The sequence below is a fragment of the Hippopotamus amphibius genome, chromosome 7 (genome assembly GCF_030028045.1).
Source record: "Hippopotamus amphibius kiboko isolate mHipAmp2 chromosome 7, mHipAmp2.hap2, whole genome shotgun sequence".
NCBI classification, from domain to species: domain Eukaryota; kingdom Metazoa; phylum Chordata; class Mammalia; order Artiodactyla; family Hippopotamidae; genus Hippopotamus; species Hippopotamus amphibius.
Window position 1 is genome coordinate 128,305,051 of NC_080192.1, and position 18,098 is coordinate 128,323,148.

At 49.0% G+C, this 18,098-nt stretch overlaps 1 protein-coding gene across 1 annotated transcript in view; it reads left to right on the forward strand.

Moving 5' to 3' along the window:
- Window positions 1-8,419: 8,419 nt before the first annotated feature.
- CIB4 (calcium and integrin binding family member 4) overlaps window positions 8,420-18,098 on the forward strand; it is a 51,264-nt gene continuing 41,585 nt past the window's right edge. Inside the window, exons 1-3 of the mRNA XM_057743028.1 lie at window positions 8,420-8,473; window positions 8,901-8,935; window positions 17,597-17,693. Coding sequence (XP_057599011.1) covers window positions 8,420-8,473; window positions 8,901-8,935; window positions 17,597-17,693 — 186 coding nt within the window. The remainder of the gene's footprint in view (window positions 8,474-8,900; window positions 8,936-17,596; window positions 17,694-18,098) is intronic.

Sequence of the window (18,098 nt, forward strand, 5' to 3'; positions counted from 1 at the left end):
ATAGGATCTCATTAAACTGGCTCGATGACCTCTAGTAAGCGGCTTTTCGAGGCCTGTTGGGAGGGAGGAGACCAGGGAATGAGTTGGATTCCAGACCCCGCTCTGCCTCGTCTCCTGACGGGATCTCAGGAGAGTTTCCTCCAGGCCCTGAGTCCGCTGTAAAATGAAGGGGTCCAACGTGGGGATCTTTGAGGTTTGTCTGTGGGAATTTAGAACTAAAAATTCAGGACTGCTGCGAGCAGAACGCAAAGTCCTTGGAGTGTCCTTTTTTTCCTCACATAGCAAGGCAGTGCCCCCAGAGGCTCCCAACAATGCCATGGGTGCCTCAACGAGGTGTCCCTGAAAGCAGGACTGAAACCAGGACTTTTGTGCAGGTGGGTTACTTGGGAGCTGATCCCAGAGAGCAGGAGTGAGGGGCTGGGGAGAGACGTGGAGAAAGAGGAAAAGCCCAGCTGGGTGTGTGTGTCCAGATCACTGTCTCAAGAGCTATAACCTCATCAGGCCCTGCTGAGAAGCCACAGAGGGCCTCCCAGGGCTGTCACTCAGAAGGGCAGGTGTGGGAGCCTTTCTCCGCCAGTTCCCGCCGTCACTGGTGGATGGTCCCCTGGGAGGTCACCCTGAGCTTTTGGGCTGTGCTTACCTGCAGGCTGAGGGAGCTTCTTGGTAGAGCAGTCCTGGGACAGAAAACACATCTTTGTGAATCCTTGAGGCAACAGTCTGAGATGGACCAAGCACGTTTAGACTTGTCCCCACAGCAGCCCTAGAAGTCAGAGTGGGACCTGGGTCCCCTGGGCATCTGATACACGTCACAGAGATGCAGGGGCACCACTGTCCAGCCCCACACGAAAATGGGAGCTGGGGCTTTCCTCCCATCCCCCCACCAGTCCCCTGCTCTCTGAGTGTCCAGGCCCCCCCGCCCTCTTTTCTACAGAGTTTTTGGTGTCCTGGCATATTGAAAATGAAGGTGGGGGCACCTGTCCCTCTGGGCAATTCAGGTGGGGTTCAGCAGAGCCTTGGGAAACAAAATGTCCTGCTGGACCATCCTTGAGTGATAGCTGGGCTGGACCTGTGATGCAACGCCTGCCCCACAATGAGGAAGTGAGTCATTCGTGTCCCACCTCCTTCTGGGCAGTGAGTGATGCTCCCCCGACAGTTAAACAGTTTGTGTGCAGGCTTCAGCTCCCCAGGCCTGGCAGTGGCAGTGGCCCCAGTTGGGAGAGCCTTACCCTGCTGCCTTGGTGGCATAATACTTCCTCTGTGTCCTTCTTTCATAAACGCCGGACTCCGCTTCCCTCAGTGTTCCTTTTGGACTCTCCAAAGTCTGATTTGTTGATTAAAAAAAGGAACATTGCCTGCTTCTAGATCGTTTCCTCTACTATAATAATTTTACTTTTTCCCCAGGCAATGTGAATGGGAGACTAAAAAAAAAAAAAGAGTGTGTCTTATGAGAAGATGAAAAAGAACACCAAGTTTAAATTTCAAGATATTCTCTGTCCATGTTCTTCCTCTGGGTAAATCTGTTTAACCCCCAAGTAAATGTCACTCTTCCTTTGGGGAGGAAGGGATCGCTTTCTTTTCAGAAGATTGGATCTAGTTCTCCATTTCTCTAACCGTACCCCCAACCCACCCCAAATTTCCTAGCATTGTGTAATAAGGAATTCAGATGGCTTATGCCCTGGCTCATGGGAGGTAAGCACTATATACTTGGGATTTCCCAAGTGATAGGAGTGTGTGTCTTCGCTCTTCCTGGTGGGCTATTCAGACCGAGTCTGAGCTCATGCTAATGAGATGGCTCGGGATGGGGGCTGGCTGTGCCAGAAAGGCCAACCATGCAATTAGAGGGTTGGGTTTTGAGCCAGCTGATGTCAGCCCGACCTCTGCGGAGGAGTGGAGGGCTGGAGATCAAGCTCAGTCACGTGATTGATGACTCAAGCAACCGTGCCTGTGTGATGAAACCCCAATAAAAACTCTGAACTCAGGCTTGGGTGAGCACTTCCTGGATAGTGTTACATATTAATGGTCCAGAAGGGTGATGCATCCTGAGGACACAGAAGCTCCTCATTGGAGACTCTCTGAGATTTCACCCTACGTGTCTCTTCATTTGGCTGGTCCTGACTGGTACCCTTCATAATAAAACTGTACCCGTCAGTATAGCACTTTCCTAGGTTCTGTGAATTGTTCTAGCAAATTATCAAACCTGAGGGGACAGCGGCCACTTAGTAGAAGTGCAGGTGGTCTGGAAACCCCAAAACTTGCAGCTGGTGTCTGAAGTGAGGGGGGTCCTGTAGAGGACTGTGCCTTTCACCTGTGAAGTCTGCACTAACACCAGCTAGTTAGTGTCAGACTTGAACTGTGCCCAGGTGAGCCTATCTGCTTCCTACCTCACCTGGGGAGCCCTACTCAGCTGTCAGGAGTCTCTGTCCTCTCTAAGCATAGACCCATGCCCCATCCTCATCCCAGAAGCCAGACACAGAGGTAGGAGAACTGCCCTCGAGTTAAGCATGACCAGGAAGGTGACATGTCGCGTGGTGAGAGGCCATCTTGCTTGAAGGCAGTGACAGTGTGGTGTGTGCCTGGCCCAAATTCCTTACCCATCCTTCCTTCCCTCACTGTCAGTGTCCAGGCTCCAGCCTAGCTCATCTGGCTGGTGAAGGTCACCAGGACCCGGGGAGCAGCCCTTCCAGGCCCGAGCTCTCCCTGGCTTCCCAGGCCCCCTCCAGCTGCTCTTAATTCAGTATTCTCCTCCTGGCCTGGCCTTGGAGCCTTTCCTTGGTGGCTGCTAGGAAAAGAGAGTTTATTCCCTAAAACTGCCTGGATTTTCCTCTTAAGCTTCCACTCCCTAGACTTGCCATTAATAATAGTTCAGTGTCTTCCAAGTTGAATAATGTTTTTCCAGATAAATATTCTATCTATTTGAAGATTTACTCTGTTTCAACCCCCTGCCCCCCACGCCCCTCACTATAACAATCCTACTCTCTCCCAGACAATATAAATGGGAAACTAAAGAACTGGTTTAAACAATCTCTTTGGATGAGCCAGTCCCTCTGTGTAAATATTCCGTGTTTCAGGTTTTTGTCACCCTTTCTTTACCCTAAGTCGTTATGTGGGTGCATGAAGCAAGCTCACCTGGCCATGGGGAGACCTCCTTGGATCTGTGTTGGTTCTGTGCATTTTTGCTGGGGTCCAATGACAGTCATACCTGGCCTTCAGGGTAACGTGCTGACCCGCACTGTGGGGGTCCATGGGGTCCCATTTGCCCCTGGGAAAGTGGTTTACTGGGCTCTACATCCTGGCCAGGTCTTTGCTGGAGCTCTCAGCCCCTCTGATATTCTCCCTGGGGCACCGGGGTCCTTCTGGGTCCCCTGCATGGCCAGGGAGGCCAGGAGCCCTGCCGTGGTCATGCTTCCCCTGCCGCTGGGGCATCTTTGCCCCACATGGTGCTGGAAATGGCTGGGACCGGAAGACAGGCATCCAGAGGTGTGCAGCCACCTGCCCCCCAGCCCCCAGCCCGCCACAGTGAGCTTGCAGAAGGGTGACTTGAGAGCCGAGATTCTCAGCACCTTTCTCATCCCCTCTTCCCCCAAGACCAGAAGGGCAGGCCTTTCACCCGTTTTCTTCCTGCCTGCCAGGATGCCCCTACAAAGACCAGGACTTGCACCCCCTAGACCTGCCTCTTGCCACACCAAAGGAACTTAGAAAATCCCTACTCCAGACAGAGGGTGGCTTTCCAGTCTGCTCAGGTGCAGGGAATTCAAACAAAAACCTAGCTGAAGTTCAGAGCTGGGCAGTGACTTGCTCCAGCAAGATCTCCGCTTGCCCCCAGGGCTGAATAATTACAGTGGGCGGAGCCCCCCGGGCTACAAAATTCACAGGCTGAGTAAATAGACTGAAAACTGTTTCAAAATCGAATATCTCATTTACACATTCCTTTAATAATATTTATGGTGGGCCTACTATGTGCCAGGCACTAAGTTAGAACATAAACACTCTTTGAAATTGTTTTTAGTAAAAGGCTTTATTAAAATATAATGGACATACTATAAAATTCACTCAAAGCATACAACTTGATATTCTTCAGTGTATTTACACAGTTGTACATCTATCACCATCATCTAATTTTAGAATGTTTTAATCACCCCAAAAAGAAATCCCATATTCATTAGCAGGAACCCCTCCCACCCATACTCCCTTCCCCCTAGATCTTGGCAACCACTAACCTAACTTTCTGTCTCTATGGATTTGTCTATTCTAGACATTTCATGTAAACAAAATCATACAATCTGTGGCCTTTTGCGAATAGCTTCCTCCATTCAGTATAACGTTTTCAAGCTTCATCCGCCTGGTTCCATGTATCTGTACTTCATTTGTTTTCATTGTGGAATAATGCTCCATTGTATGGATATGTCAATTTTATTTATATATGCATCAGTTGATGAGCACTTGGGCTGTCTCCACTTTTTGGCTGTTATGAATAATACTGCTGTGAACATTTATGTACAATTTTTTTATGTGGACAACTGTTTTCATTTCTTTTGGATATATACCCAGGAGTGGAATTGTTGGATCATGTGTTTAAAAAACAAACAAACAAAATTCATCTGAGTAAATTTTAAAGTTCTTATTGGCTTTATTCAAGGGTTCATGAATCAGGTGGCACCCAATCTAGCAGAGAAAGGAGCTCTGAGGAGCTGTATGCAAGGAAAGATTTTTATAGGCAGAAGGAAGGCGGAACAAGGAAGGTATAGTGGCAAAAAGTAGATCGGTGTGGCAAGGTCACGTCCTTTGAGGAATGGCAGGGGTCTATCAGACTTCACTAGTGACAGGCTTAAAATTCCATTTCTGGGAGAGCTGAAACTGTAATTAAGTTTCAGTTTGGTGACGTAGGGCTTAGCATGAGTGACTCCATTTGGGGCCTGTTGTCGTGTTTTTAACAGATGGTAAATCTGCTTACTATTTTGAGGAACTGCCAAACTCTCTTCTAAAGTGGTTGCACCATTTAGCATTTCCACTAGCAGTGTAGGAGAGCTCTCTCTGATTTCTCTACATCCTCACCATCCTAGTGGGTGTGCAGTGGTATCTCACTGTGGTTTTGATTTGCATCTCCCTCATGGCTAATGACGGTGAGTGTCTTTTCATGTGCCCCTTGGCCATTCATATATATTTTCTTTGGAGAAATGTCTATTCAAATCCTTTGCCCATTTTTTTTAATTGGGCTATTGTCTTTTTATTGTTGCGTTGTTAACATTCTTTGTGCATTCTGGATATAAGTTCCTTCTCAGCACTTTTTGAATTTGAAGAGACATCTAAGTCAAGGCCAGAGTAGGGGTTACAATTTTAATAGTTGGTGGAGTTCATTGGCAGGTGACAGAAACCTTGCAAAGAATGCATTTCAACCCACGCAGAGGATTCCTGCAGGAATGAACCCTGGAGGGGAAGTGTGCAGAACTGTCAGGGCAGACCTGGGCCTGCTCTCTGTTCAATTACACACCTTTCAGACTCCCTGCCAAAGAGGAGTTTGAGAGATTTAACAGGCTGAACAAGGGTAGGGTTGCTGGTTGGTTAGTGTACTGAAGGCAGACTCACATGCGGAATTTTTCTTTCTTTCTTTTTTTTTTTTTTTTAAGGAGCATAGGCTTTTATTTCTTGAGCAGATGAGATGGCACATAGAAAAGCCTTTTGGAATTACAAAGCAATGCAAATGTAAGGTAATATTCTTACTGTTACTATTGTTATTTGCAGGAACCAATGAAAACTCTCTCTAGGATGAGAGCCTGTGTGTGTAGGGGTGGAGCGGGCAGGAGTGGAGAGGGAGCTGGTGATGTGAGGGGATAAAAACTAAAGGAGAGACGAGGGTAGCAGAGTTTGCAAACCTTGGTTACCTGTGTGTGAGATGAGAGAGAGACACCGTTGTGATTTCTGGCATATTCCTTTACCACCTATCTAATTATTTACTTAATATTTTTCTTTAGATGGGCTCCTATTTCTTTTCATCAAACAGACATATCTATAAAGGAAACATATCACAATTATAAATAGCAAACCCGCATCATTTTCAAAATGGAAACAACAATATAAACAAATATAAGGAAAACCAAACGGTGTCATTAAATTCTAGCTGGGTGTTGTTACTTTCTGGGTCTGGAAACCTCTCCAGACTTAGCCTGGCTCACTCTCCTCGTGGCTCAGGCCTCTGCTCAAATGTTCCCTCCTCAGGAAGCCTCTGCAGCCCCATCGCCTCTCCATCCTTGCTTTATTTCTTACATAGCCTGTATCACAATCGAAGGGATGTTGGTTTTCCTATGGACATCTGGCTCCATGAGGGCAGGGCCTTGTCTGGCTTAATCACTCTGTTGCCACTGCCCAGCTCAGCGAAGAGTTGAATAAGCAGCGGAAAGCTCTGAGCGCCGGGATGTTCTCTAGTTTATTTTTGTTCTCCTTTTAGCGCATGTCAACCAGGCGCTAAAGGCACATGCCAGCGCCTGCTGCCACTTGTACCTCAGGGGACAGGAGGGCTGAGCAAGACCTGAGAAGAAAGCAGCCTTCTGGGGTGCGACCCTGCAGCTCCCCTGGCTCCCACCCCGTGCTTGTGGGGATCCCCAGGCCTGCAACTGCAACCCGGGCTTCCGGTCCTCCCTGGGCCCCTGGCCAGCTGAGCGACCCCACAGCATCACTGCACTTCGCCAGCTTCCGCCTTCCCCAGGGCTCTGTGAGCACGATGGGAGGCAACCACTGTGGACACACCTGGTGAAAGAAGCTCTCAATACGTGAGAATAGAAGCGCAGACGGTTTGCCAGGAGATGGGATGTAATTACTGAGCTTGCCGGCTAACATCCTGCTCTTACGTCCAGGCCCAACCTTTAAAAGTAATAATGTTGTTCATCCTTTACTGAGAACTCATCATGTGCCAGGTACCTTGCTATATAAGAGGTTTAGAAATCTATCATTTAATTCTAGCTTTGCAATAATCCTATAAAGTAGGGATTTATTACACCCATTTTGCAGATGAGGGAACTGAGCCTCAGAGTCGTTTTATGACTTGCCCAAGGGGATGCAGCAATAAGTGATGCAGCCAGCCCACATTCTTAACCATGACATTATAGCAACCACTTAAATGCCACCACCTACACGAAGAATTCCCGTCCAGCGGTCTCCTCTTCTAAATACTCATAACTCGTATTACCTCTCTGATGACATCTACTCCATCTCCCATGGGGTGTGGGGGCGGGATGGGTGTGTGTGTGTGGCAAGTATTCATCCCTTGAGGGCTGAGGCCACGTTCATCCATCTCTCCCCAGGATCACGCCAAGCACCCGACATACTGTGGACACTCTACCTGTGTTTGTCGAGAAAAATAAGGTCTGAGGGCTCTTGGGTTTCTTCTGCCAGACTCCACCTTCATGGAGGAAAGATGAAGAAAAATGAGCAATTGCATTTCCAGAGATATAAACTAGCTCCATCAGAAAGCCCCTGGGATATTTACCTAGGAGAGTGTTTGGAAGGACATGGGTACATGGACCAGGAAACTGACACCAGCACTGAGACCAGGGGAGAGGATGGCTTCGGGGGGACCCTCCTGGCCTGCAATACTGATGTCTGTGCTAGACTTCATCTTTCCAGATTCACACTGCTCTCTGTCCCCACAGGAGATCAGAGGAAGAGGAGGGGGTGCCATGGGGATATGGATTCCATGTGCATTGGGCCAGGACTGGTAGCAGCTCTGTGGTTACCAGCTGGGATTCTTCACTATGCTGGGTGGTTCCTACATACCCTTGACCTTGTCTTTGGAGAGTCTCTTTATTAGACCCTCTTCATATTATCCTTATTTGACTGTGCCTTCTGCTTCTTCAGGGACCTGACCGATGGGGTGGAATGCACTTTTCTGTGCTCTTTGGGCCACTTCTTGATGTCAGAGTCTATGCGTACTCATCTCTGTGTCCCCACACCTGGCATAGTGTTTGGGACGTGGTTCTAATAGCTAATATTTATCAAGCACTTATAATATTATGTACAAGGCATTGTTACATGTATTGACTCAAATAATCTTCACAGCAATCCTGTGATCATTGTCCCCATTTTATAGATGAGGAAACTAAGACACAGAGGTTGCTTAACTTGCCCAAAGTCACGTGTCTTGTCAGCATGTGACAGATCTGGGATTGGAACCCAGGCTGTGTGACCCCTGAGCCAATAGTATGACTCTCAAACCTACTGTTGGGCTGCCTTTCTGTTTGCTGTTTTGGGAGTGATGTCTATTAGCCTTGGGAACCAAAAGAATCTGTTTCTTTGCCCACTCAGGGGCTCAGGTAGAATGGGCAGAAGGCGGAATGTAGGTCACCATGGCAACCAATCACTTGGTGCTCAGCTGGTGAGCTCTTGGGGCTGAGGTTCCACTACTGGCAGAGGGAAGGGTGAGGTTGGCATGGGGCAATGTTTGAGGTACCAGATGCACTGGGAGGACTTGGAGGAATACCAGGTGGGTACACCAGGCAGGAGATTCTGGGCAGAGGTGGGAACTTCCCAAGGCAGGTGGGATAATTGGGAAAACTCTTGCGGTGGCCATCACCTTTGCTAAACCTACGTGGATGTGAACCAGACCAGCCCTCCGAGGGCCCCTCCTCCATTGTCTCCTGCTCCAGAGCCCAGGGTTTTAGTTTGTCTCCAATCCTTTCCGCGGGTCTGTACCAACATGCTCCTTCCCAAGGCCGTCAGAGATGGGGGAGGTGGGTGGGGTACAGTTTCCTCCTCCACCACCTCGGGCATCCATTGCTGAGGGCTAGGAGTCTCCGTTCCCTGGCTGTGCAATGAGAGCATGCGCTTTTCCTCCCCAACCCCTGACGCTCCCCACTCCCCTGGGGGCCAGGGCAGGAGCAGGCAGGTCACCTCTCTGTGGTTTGTTGCAGGCCTTGACGTTCTTGACCAGAAATGAAATCCTGTGGTGAGTAGAGGGGGGCCCCTTTCCCTCGCCTTGAGCTGAAGTCTTGCCCTGGTACAGCCTCGCTCTGGTCCCTGAGTGTGGTCCCTGCTTAGAGCCACAGAGTCCTGGAGACAGGCTGGCAGTGGGCAGGCAGAGACCGACCCCAGCCCCGAGGGTCCGAGGTCATGATTCCCAGGGCCTGACTACAGTTGAATGAAATGTCAGGCTTGAGGCTGTCATGGGATCCAAGGCAAGATTTCTTCATAAAGTTGCAGAGGTGGGAGGTCCTCCCTGGGGTCATAAGCAAAAGGAGGGAAGGACTAAGGAGACAGGTCTGGAGCCCATTTGGCCCGGTAACCCACTAGCTGGGTAAAGCTGATGCACTGTCGTATCTCTTTTAGCCCGCCGTTCCCTCCCAAGCTTCACTTGGGTGCCTCGGGCACCGGGGGTGTAGGTGAGCCGTCCACGGCCCCTGTTCTTATGCACCTGATGGCCAGTGGGGAAGGGCTCCAGGCCAAGACAACCCTCACAAGGACCCCTAGTGAGACTGCGGAGGGCGTAGATGGCAGGAGAGAGAGGTGAGCGCTCGGCCCGGGGCCAGCTGCTCAACAAAAACCTGTTAGAGGAATAAAGGAGCTCACTAAGGCACTGGGCTGGGGTGGGCTGAGGTTGGAGTGAGGAGACCACCCTTAGACCCGTAGGACCCTCCGCTCTCATTGTCTCTGCTTGGACTCGCCCTCCCCAGCCATCGCGCCCAACCTGGAAGCCACACTTCCCACTCAGGGTCCCAGGCAGGAAGATGATTCCGCCACAAGCAGGAGATCACACCCCCCCAGGCACAGATGGGGGCTAAGGGACGGCCAGGGCACAAGGAGCAACGGAGACCAGGGACAGTCATGGGATTACCTTACTTTGCCTTTAAAATGAGTCTTTGCTCACTTTTTGAAATATAGAAAAATATGGCAAAACTCCAAATAATCCATACCCTACTACCCATATATCCCTTACTGATATTTTCTAAAAAGGAGCACAAATAAAAAGGAAATAAACATTTTAAAGTAATATGTGAGCCTGGCCAGAAGATTCAAATGGCATAGACGTTCTAAATGAAAAGTAAATGTCTCCCTCCCTTCTTCCCAGGCCTTCACAGTTAGTTTCTTGTCAAGGCTTCCAGAAAAAATTTTCATAGATAGATCTACATAAGTATCCTTCAAAAATTATATCCCATTCATACTGTAGCATTTACCCATTTAGAGTGTAGCATTATGCTGTTCTGGACCTTTCCTTTTTTTCAAGTTTTTATATTGGCTAGTTTTATATACAGCAAATAGAGATCTGCCTCATTCTTTTTAATGGCTAAGGAACATTCTTTCCTATAGAAGAAATATTTATTTCACTACCTCCCCTATAATGGACACTTAAGTTGTTTATGGGTTTTAGTTCTACCAATACTATAGTAAACATTTATGTACAAAGAGTTATCCAGGCAGGTCAGAGTAAATCCATAGGAGAGATTTCTAGCTATAGAAATCCTTGGCTGGGGACTTCCCTGGTGGTCCAGTGGTTAAGAATCCCCCTTCCAATGCAGGGGACTCCGGTTCGATCCTTGGTCAGGGAACTAAGATCCCACATGCTGCGGGACAACTAAGTCTGTGTGCTGCAACTACTGAGCCGATGCCACAAAGAAGAGCCCGCACGCCACAAATAAGACCTGATGCAGACAAAAATAAAATAAATATTTTTAAAAATTAAAAAAAAGAAATGCTGGACAAAGGGTGGGCTTGTTTAAAATGTCCACAAGGATGACAAGATCTGCACCAATTTATTTTCTCACCACTTCTGCATGACCATGCCTGCTCCTCCTTCCATCCAGAAAGTTCAAGGACTCTATTCAAATGGTCTTCTCTAGTTTGCTAGGGCTCCTCACGTGCTGTACCACCACCACCAGTGTGGTGGCTGTGGGGAGGGGGGATTAGCCAAGAGAGATGAGCATGGGAGGGGAGCCCCTCCACCTTCACGTGTTCTCTACTGGCCTTTGAGAAAGATGTCCTGGTAGAGAGCTGTCCTTAGGGACTCTTCCTTTCTGAATTGCCTCCCAAGTCCATGAGACAGGCCCTGCGCAGCTCCTATTTCCCGCCTCTCTCCACCCTTGTTGAAGGTGACCTCCCCATGGGAAGGGCCTGGCCCGATCTGTGTTGTACTGGAGTGGCAGGTCCCAGTGAGTGATGCAAGTAAAGGCTCCACTGCAGCCCAGCTTCTCTAACCAGCTTCTCTCAAAGCTCTCTCTGGCCCACTCCTTCTTTTGGCAGCTCCATGCCTGAGCCGCCCAAGGGGCCTTGGAGAACAGAGTGAATCAGTGCTGGGGGAGAGGGTTGGGAGGCCATTGCTTCAGGAAGGCAGAGAGGAGGTGTAGTGGCTCAGCCCCTAGTCTGCTTTTGTTTCACCATATTGGAGACTTTCAAATGAGACAGAGTGGGACAAGTACAGAGGAGGAACAGAAAAACCAAGACAGGTAGGGCAATACCAGGGAGAGCTCTCTGCTGCTTCAAAGCAAGGTGAGTCTCCAGACCCAGAAGACTACATCCTGGGGAGCATCTGAGGATGTGGAACAACTGTCAAGAGCTTTGAAGAATGGAAGAGAACAGTGGAAGGACCAGAAGGATGCTTCAGAAAGGGAAAGGCAATTTGACCTGGTCACTGCACTTGTATTAAGAGGGCATGGATGAAATAAACATGGATGGATCCATCCCTCAGGGGCACTGCCCTTAGAGAGAAGGAGGAGAAGTTTTATGTTGGGTGTGGAGCAATATCTCCAAGGTATATTATAAAGTAAAGAAAGCAAAGTGCTGGGACTTCCGGTGAACATGGAAACTTGAGCATCTTCTTTTATCTCTGTTTCTTCTTCTAAAAGGACAGTAAAGGAATAGAAAGAAAGAAAGAGAGAAAGAGAGAAAGAGAGAAAGAAAGAAGAAAGAAAGAAAGAAAGAAAGAAAGAAAGAAAGAAAGAAAGAAAGAAAGAAAGAAAAAAAGAAAGAAAGAAAGAAAGAAAAGAAAAGAAAGAAGAATGAAAGGAATCCATAAGGACAAAAAGAATTCAAGAGATGAAAGCAGATGAGAGAGATCAACAAAAATTTCAAAAGTGGAAACCAAATAGATTCATGATATAGACTTAGCAGAGCAGAAAGCTGAAAGCAGATTGCTTGAAAGCAGGGGTTGGGATGATGGAATCAACAACTCAGAAAGCTTCAGGAACCTCTGAATGCCAGGGTGCAGGGTCAGGTGAAAACAGAAAGGTGGACTGAAAGTCTTAAGTGATTCCTTCTCTTGCCCTGCGATCCCCTTGGCACCCCTTCCCCAGGCCAGCAGAGGACAGAGCTCATCACGCGGAGAGAGCTGGCCTGAGGCAGGCTGCTGACTCAGGACCACCAAGCACAGTGATGAGCAAGGATGAGCTGCTGGTTAGCTTGCTAGAGCCTCAGTAGTTAGGTATGAATCAAAAGCTGAGGGACACTAGATATTTGAAGAAATATTTTTTAAAAGCCTACATTAAATCACATCATCATTACATTTCAGAACACCAGAGGTAATGAGAAGATCCTAAAAACTTCCAATACATACATAGGATCAGGAAGCGAATGATTTTGAACTTGTGTTGGAAGACAGTGGCTAAACACCTTCAAAGTTCTAAGGAAAAAATTCCAACCTAGGATTAAGTCATAGCTAAACTATTAATCAAGAGTGAAGGTGAAATTACATTTTTTTGACATATGAATTCTAAAAACAATTACCTCATGCACCTTGTCTCAGGGAGCTTCTGGAGCCTCCATTAAAATTAATAAGTAAACTAAGTTCTCCACTAAGACTAGGAAGTGAACTAAGAGAAAAGAAGACACGGGAACCAGGAAACAGAGAATGTCAACACAATGGAATTACAAAGACAACGGTGAAGAGAAGCCCGAGGATGATAATTGTGTTTGCAGCAGGCCTGAAAAGCAATGAGTCCAGATCGGAATTAAGGAGATAGGGGTTCCAAGAGTGATGCCCTCAAGAAAACTAAATGAATCTGTGGATGATGTAATGTATATAACCATATTAAGAGGAACTTTACAGTTCTGCAGAAAGTTTGGGGATGAAATAATGATAGAAACACTGAAACCTAAGCAATAAAAAAACAAAGCGATTATTAACTCTGGGAAAAACAAAGCATCTTGCAAGAAAGAAGATGTAATCACATTGCACTAGGGAACTCAGCTTAGAGCAATGTTTGAATAATATATACATAATACGTAATAATACATATAAATGTAAAAATAAAAATATGTATATAATAGTAATATAAACACTGAATTTTGATTCAGACAAATCATTTTATATTGGGAGGTTAGGGGAAGGAGAACTAGTATACATATAGAGATAAATTCTTTTTAATAGTGAGAGGGCACAAGATAAAGTCTACAATGAAAAAATACCAACAAATGGCAGTATCAACACCGTCTTTAGAAATACTATGCAAATATTAAGGAAGAACCAAGAGAAACAGCAAATTTTTTTTAAAAAAATCCTGCCCCTGGAGAGCAGAGATAAAGAGGAGGTATAGGATACTGGGTATTAGTAATATTAATTGTAAGCCTTATATTGTTATTGGCTTTTATAACCAATTTAACTGTCTTACTTTGGTAAACTAGACTGGTATATATAGGATGATACTGTTTTTGTAAAGTAAAGGGTTACACCTATATGCATATACACACACACACAGAGAATATCTTAGGAAGGACACACACACACACACACACACATACACACAAGCTAATCATAGGTCAGCTCCTTGGAGGGGACCTGAACACTGACCACATGAGGGTTAGTGTGGATGCACTGTCTGTAGTGTGAAGGGGCAGCTTGGATACAGGTGCCCGGCAGCACTTGCCATGGCTCAGGGAGCAAATGGCACTTGATGCTCAGGGGAGAGAAAGCAGCCATCAGGAGCTCCATGGCCAAGTTGAGCCAGACTGAGCCCGGATCACTTTTGGACAATTTTCCAACATCACCTCTGACAATCTGTTGTGATTTTCCTACAAACGTGACAAAGAAATGTGGCTTGGATGACAGTACATTTGGATGGATTTAGCCAGTTGAAAAAAAAAAAGTATCCAAGAGACTGATAAACAGAGGCAATCTTTGCAGGAGGGTGGCTCTGCCCTTATCTAATGCTTTCCCACCTTCTTATCTGTGACTTGTGTAGGACATAGAGGCCTGGTCACCGGATCTGCAGATGTCACATAATGGGAAGGGCAGACCACATGTGACAGCTTCTTCCCCATCAGGGCTGCCTTGGCTCGGTTCTCCAAGAAGGGGTCTGTCCACCCTAAATTTCTAGCCTATGGGAATCTTCTTTCACATCCTGTTGGTCTCTGAAAGAGCAGGGTCTCTTTCGTCCTCAGTGTTCAGGTCAGCCCTCTCTGACTTCTGGTTGAATTGCTGCCCTAGAAACTCCGGCCTTCCAGATGCCTCTTTGGGCTCAGAGCACTGGCCATCCTGGGCCTTCATCTTCAGCTGTGGCTCTAGGTCCTGAGTCTGGAACCTGACTCAGAAAGGGCACATGGGGCTTCCTTTAGACCTCCATGGCTGAGGCTCAGTCAGCCCGACTCAGTTTGAGCAATTTGGATTATGCTGTATCTCTCAGGGATGGCTCCTGACATGATCTTGGGCTTGGGATGGGTCTGATGTGGGGGCCTGAAGTTTTGCCATTAGCTCCTGCTCAGGCTGACCTGGCCATGAGGCCCCTCGATCCTCTTAGCACTCTTGAGGTCCCCAAACCTTCCACTCTCCACACCCTGTCCTGGCCATTAGCTCCTGGTCCTCCTGGAGCACCAGAAAGTCAGCAGACAAAGTGGTTACAGTCTTGCTTCCTGGAAGCCAAAGGCCAAAGTTGGAGGCTCAGCTTTGCCGCTTTCTTAATGTGTGAACTTGAGTGAGTTTCTTACCCCCTCTGAGCCTCAGTTTCCACACTTACAAAAAGTAACATATGTATCAACATGCTTGTTATCAGGACAGTTAGATGATCAAATCCGTGTCAGGAGTTAGAGCAGTGCCTGGCACAAGTGTCAGTGCTGAGACTGTGGTAGCTGTTGTCTTCATGGTATTTTCATCTCCTTTCTGCAAATGAGGAAACCGGCTCAGAGAAATGAAGTGCTTTGCCCAAAGTCGCGCAGCTTGGAAATAGCAGATCATAGGACTAAAAGCCACATTTTCAGGCTAAAGATGAGGCCATTGATAAAATACCTGCAGGCCATTCCATGGGGCAAAGGACAATTAACCCCCTGGGATGGGGGTGAAGCCCAGGTCGGGGGAAACTAGGCTGGGATGGGAGGAGTGGAATTGAAGGCTTTCACTGGAGCCGGGTTCTCCGTCCTACCTGTACAACACAAACACAGAAGCGTGAGGAACCTATAGGTGCCTGGGCCCCACGCTAGCCTTGAATGAGAATCTCTAGAGCTGATCATTTCACAAGCTCCCCGCATGATTCTAACGTGGAACCCAGTTGAAAAAGACTAAATTAGTAGGCCTCAGAGGCAAGGGGCTGGACAGGATGCCAGAGAGGGGTAGAGAATTCCTGAACTGGAGAACGGAGGGTGTGGCTGAGATTCATTATACAGAGGGCAAACAGAGACCCAGAGGGGATGCGGCAGGTCCAAGGTCCCACAGAGTGAGAGCAGTGGAGCTGGTCTCCTCCCACGTCTCAGCCTCCCAGCCTGCAGACAGCCCCTCCCCTTGTCTGGCTAGGTGTGGAAGGGAGACGCAGCTTGGGCTGCTTGCTTTCTGGCAGGCGGGATGTGTGAGTTTTTCAAATGGCTTTGACTTTTGAGTCCATTAGTGATTAATTCAGAGTTCCATTTAGAGCCGGCTGACCCATATTTGCAGGAGGAGAACATTTTGTGGCAGCCGAGATGCAGCCACGATTCATCTGTGGGCAGCCCACCCACTGGGCGGCCTGGGGAGGCATGCAGTCCGGGCAGGGCCCTCCCCACAGCACTCAGCAGGCTCTCTAGGGCCCTCCCCACAGCTTCCCAGAAGGCACTCTAGGGCGAGGGGGGTGGGGCTGAGAGTCTGTCATCACCTAGGTGGGGGGTAGACCCTTTAGCGGTGGGCAGCACAGCCAGAAGAGCCTGGCTTCGGGTTCAGATCCCACTCTACCTCTTCCAAGCTGTATGACCTTGGGCAGACCCCTTCAGCTGTCTGAGCCTCCGTTTACCCATCTATAGGAATGATCACTTCTATACCCCTCGCGTGGGGTTGCTGGGAAGACGCAATGAGCTAATATACTTGAGTGCACGCGGAGCTGGGGAAACTAGAAGGGAGGTGACAACGGGAGTGGGGGTTCCTTCTCTTCCCCACCCCACTCCCACAGTCCTTCTCAGACGTCCCTCTCTGTGCTCCTGGGGAAAGAGCTCTGGCCTCTGCAGCGCTGGCTTCACGCTTACCCCGTGTGACCTTAGGCAAGATAAGTGATTTTACCTCCTTGAACCTCAGGTTCCTCATTTGTAAAAGAGAGATAATGGTCCCCACCCTGCAAGATTTTTCTGCAGGTTTCACGAAAAATGTCCATGCGAGTTGGCAGCGTGTAGCAGGCACGCCCAGTGGGGGACCAGGGTGGGGGCGGCGGGAGTAGCCCACCCCGGGGGGCCAGCCATACAGGTGCAGGGCCCCAGAGAATTCTTAAAAATTAATAAAATGTACAAACGTCAGTCTGTTTTTTATCACCCTACACCCGCAATTCTAACAACGACAGTGATCAAATACTCCTTTGGGCTGAGGCAGACCTCTACCAGCAACCCCTCCCCTTGTAGGCCACTGGACCCTCCAAGTGCTATGGCCCTCCTCTCCTCCTTGCTGTCCTTCAGTGCCCCTCCACCCCGCCCATACTTTCCTGGAGACTATCTCCCCTCCCCCATTCCACACCCCGCTTTTCGACTCCCTCCCCGCCTTGTCAGTATCAGGCCTCTGGCGACTGTTGGGGTGGGGGGACTCTTACAAGGCCGACAGAGTCCATTCTCCCGGCCTGAGGCAGAGTCCCCTCCTGCCCACTCCCTCTCAGTAGTTACACAGCTATTTCCCCTCTACCTGCCTGTCCCTCCTAAGCAAAATCCCTTGGAGCGGTGAGGAGGTCTGCAGACAGACATTGATTATCAGATCAGTGGGGACCGTTGTTCAGTCCCACGGTCTGGAACCAGCTCGCTGGCTCTGTGTGGCTGTGTGGTTTGCTGGCTGCAGGCAGCTGGGTTCTAATCCTGACTCGGCCACACCCACTAAGCGACCTCTTCCCTCTGGGCTGAGGGTGGGGTTGGACAGATTGCCTGGGGTGGCACGCTGGCTTCCCCAAGGCCCCCCTGGTTTCTCTATCTGTACATGAAGGACTGGAGAGAGCTAAGACAGAAGTCCTTCCCGGCGCACTTACAGACTGTGTTCAGGCTACAGAGCACATTCACATACCTTTCCTCGCGCCTGGCCTAGCTTTGCCTCTCCCATGGTGTGCTGGGCACACTGGAATCCCAGGGATGTTTCTGGAAGGGTGGAATGCCTTCTCTGTGTCAATTAATCCTGAGTCCCCTTCCCCCAGAGAGAGCCTGCAGGGGAGGGTGCCTGCTGGCCCCCGCTCCCAGCCCACCACGTCTCTCTTCTCAGCATCCATGACTCCTTCCTGAAGCTCTGTCCCCCAGGGAAGTACTACAAAGAGGCCACGTTGACCACGGACCAGGTCAGCTCCCTGCCAGCCCTGAGGGTGAGTCTGGAGGGTGGGGTGGAGGGGGTGGGGCCGTGTCACTGGGATCCGCTGAGGTGCGGAAAGCACGGGTCTTCGTGTCCTCACCTGTGAAATGGGCGGAGTGGTGGGGAGGCTGGGATTCCAAGTGCTCCCTGAGGCCCCAGGCACTCCCACAGGCCGTGCTTTGCTCGAGCTGCCCGTTCCCCGCACTCCCAGTCTTTTAGGGACCTTCCTTGAGCAACTGTCTCTGCTGTGAAAAGGCCCTGCCCTTCCCCCAGGGCACCTGGAAGAGCCCAGAGGTGCGCAATGAAAGGGCTCCCCAATCACTCCTGAGATGTTAATTAAACTGTGCAAAGCGTAGAGAGGCGACGTCAGGTTAACAAACCACAGCAGTGCCAGGCGTCCCAATTTTTCATTCGGTTC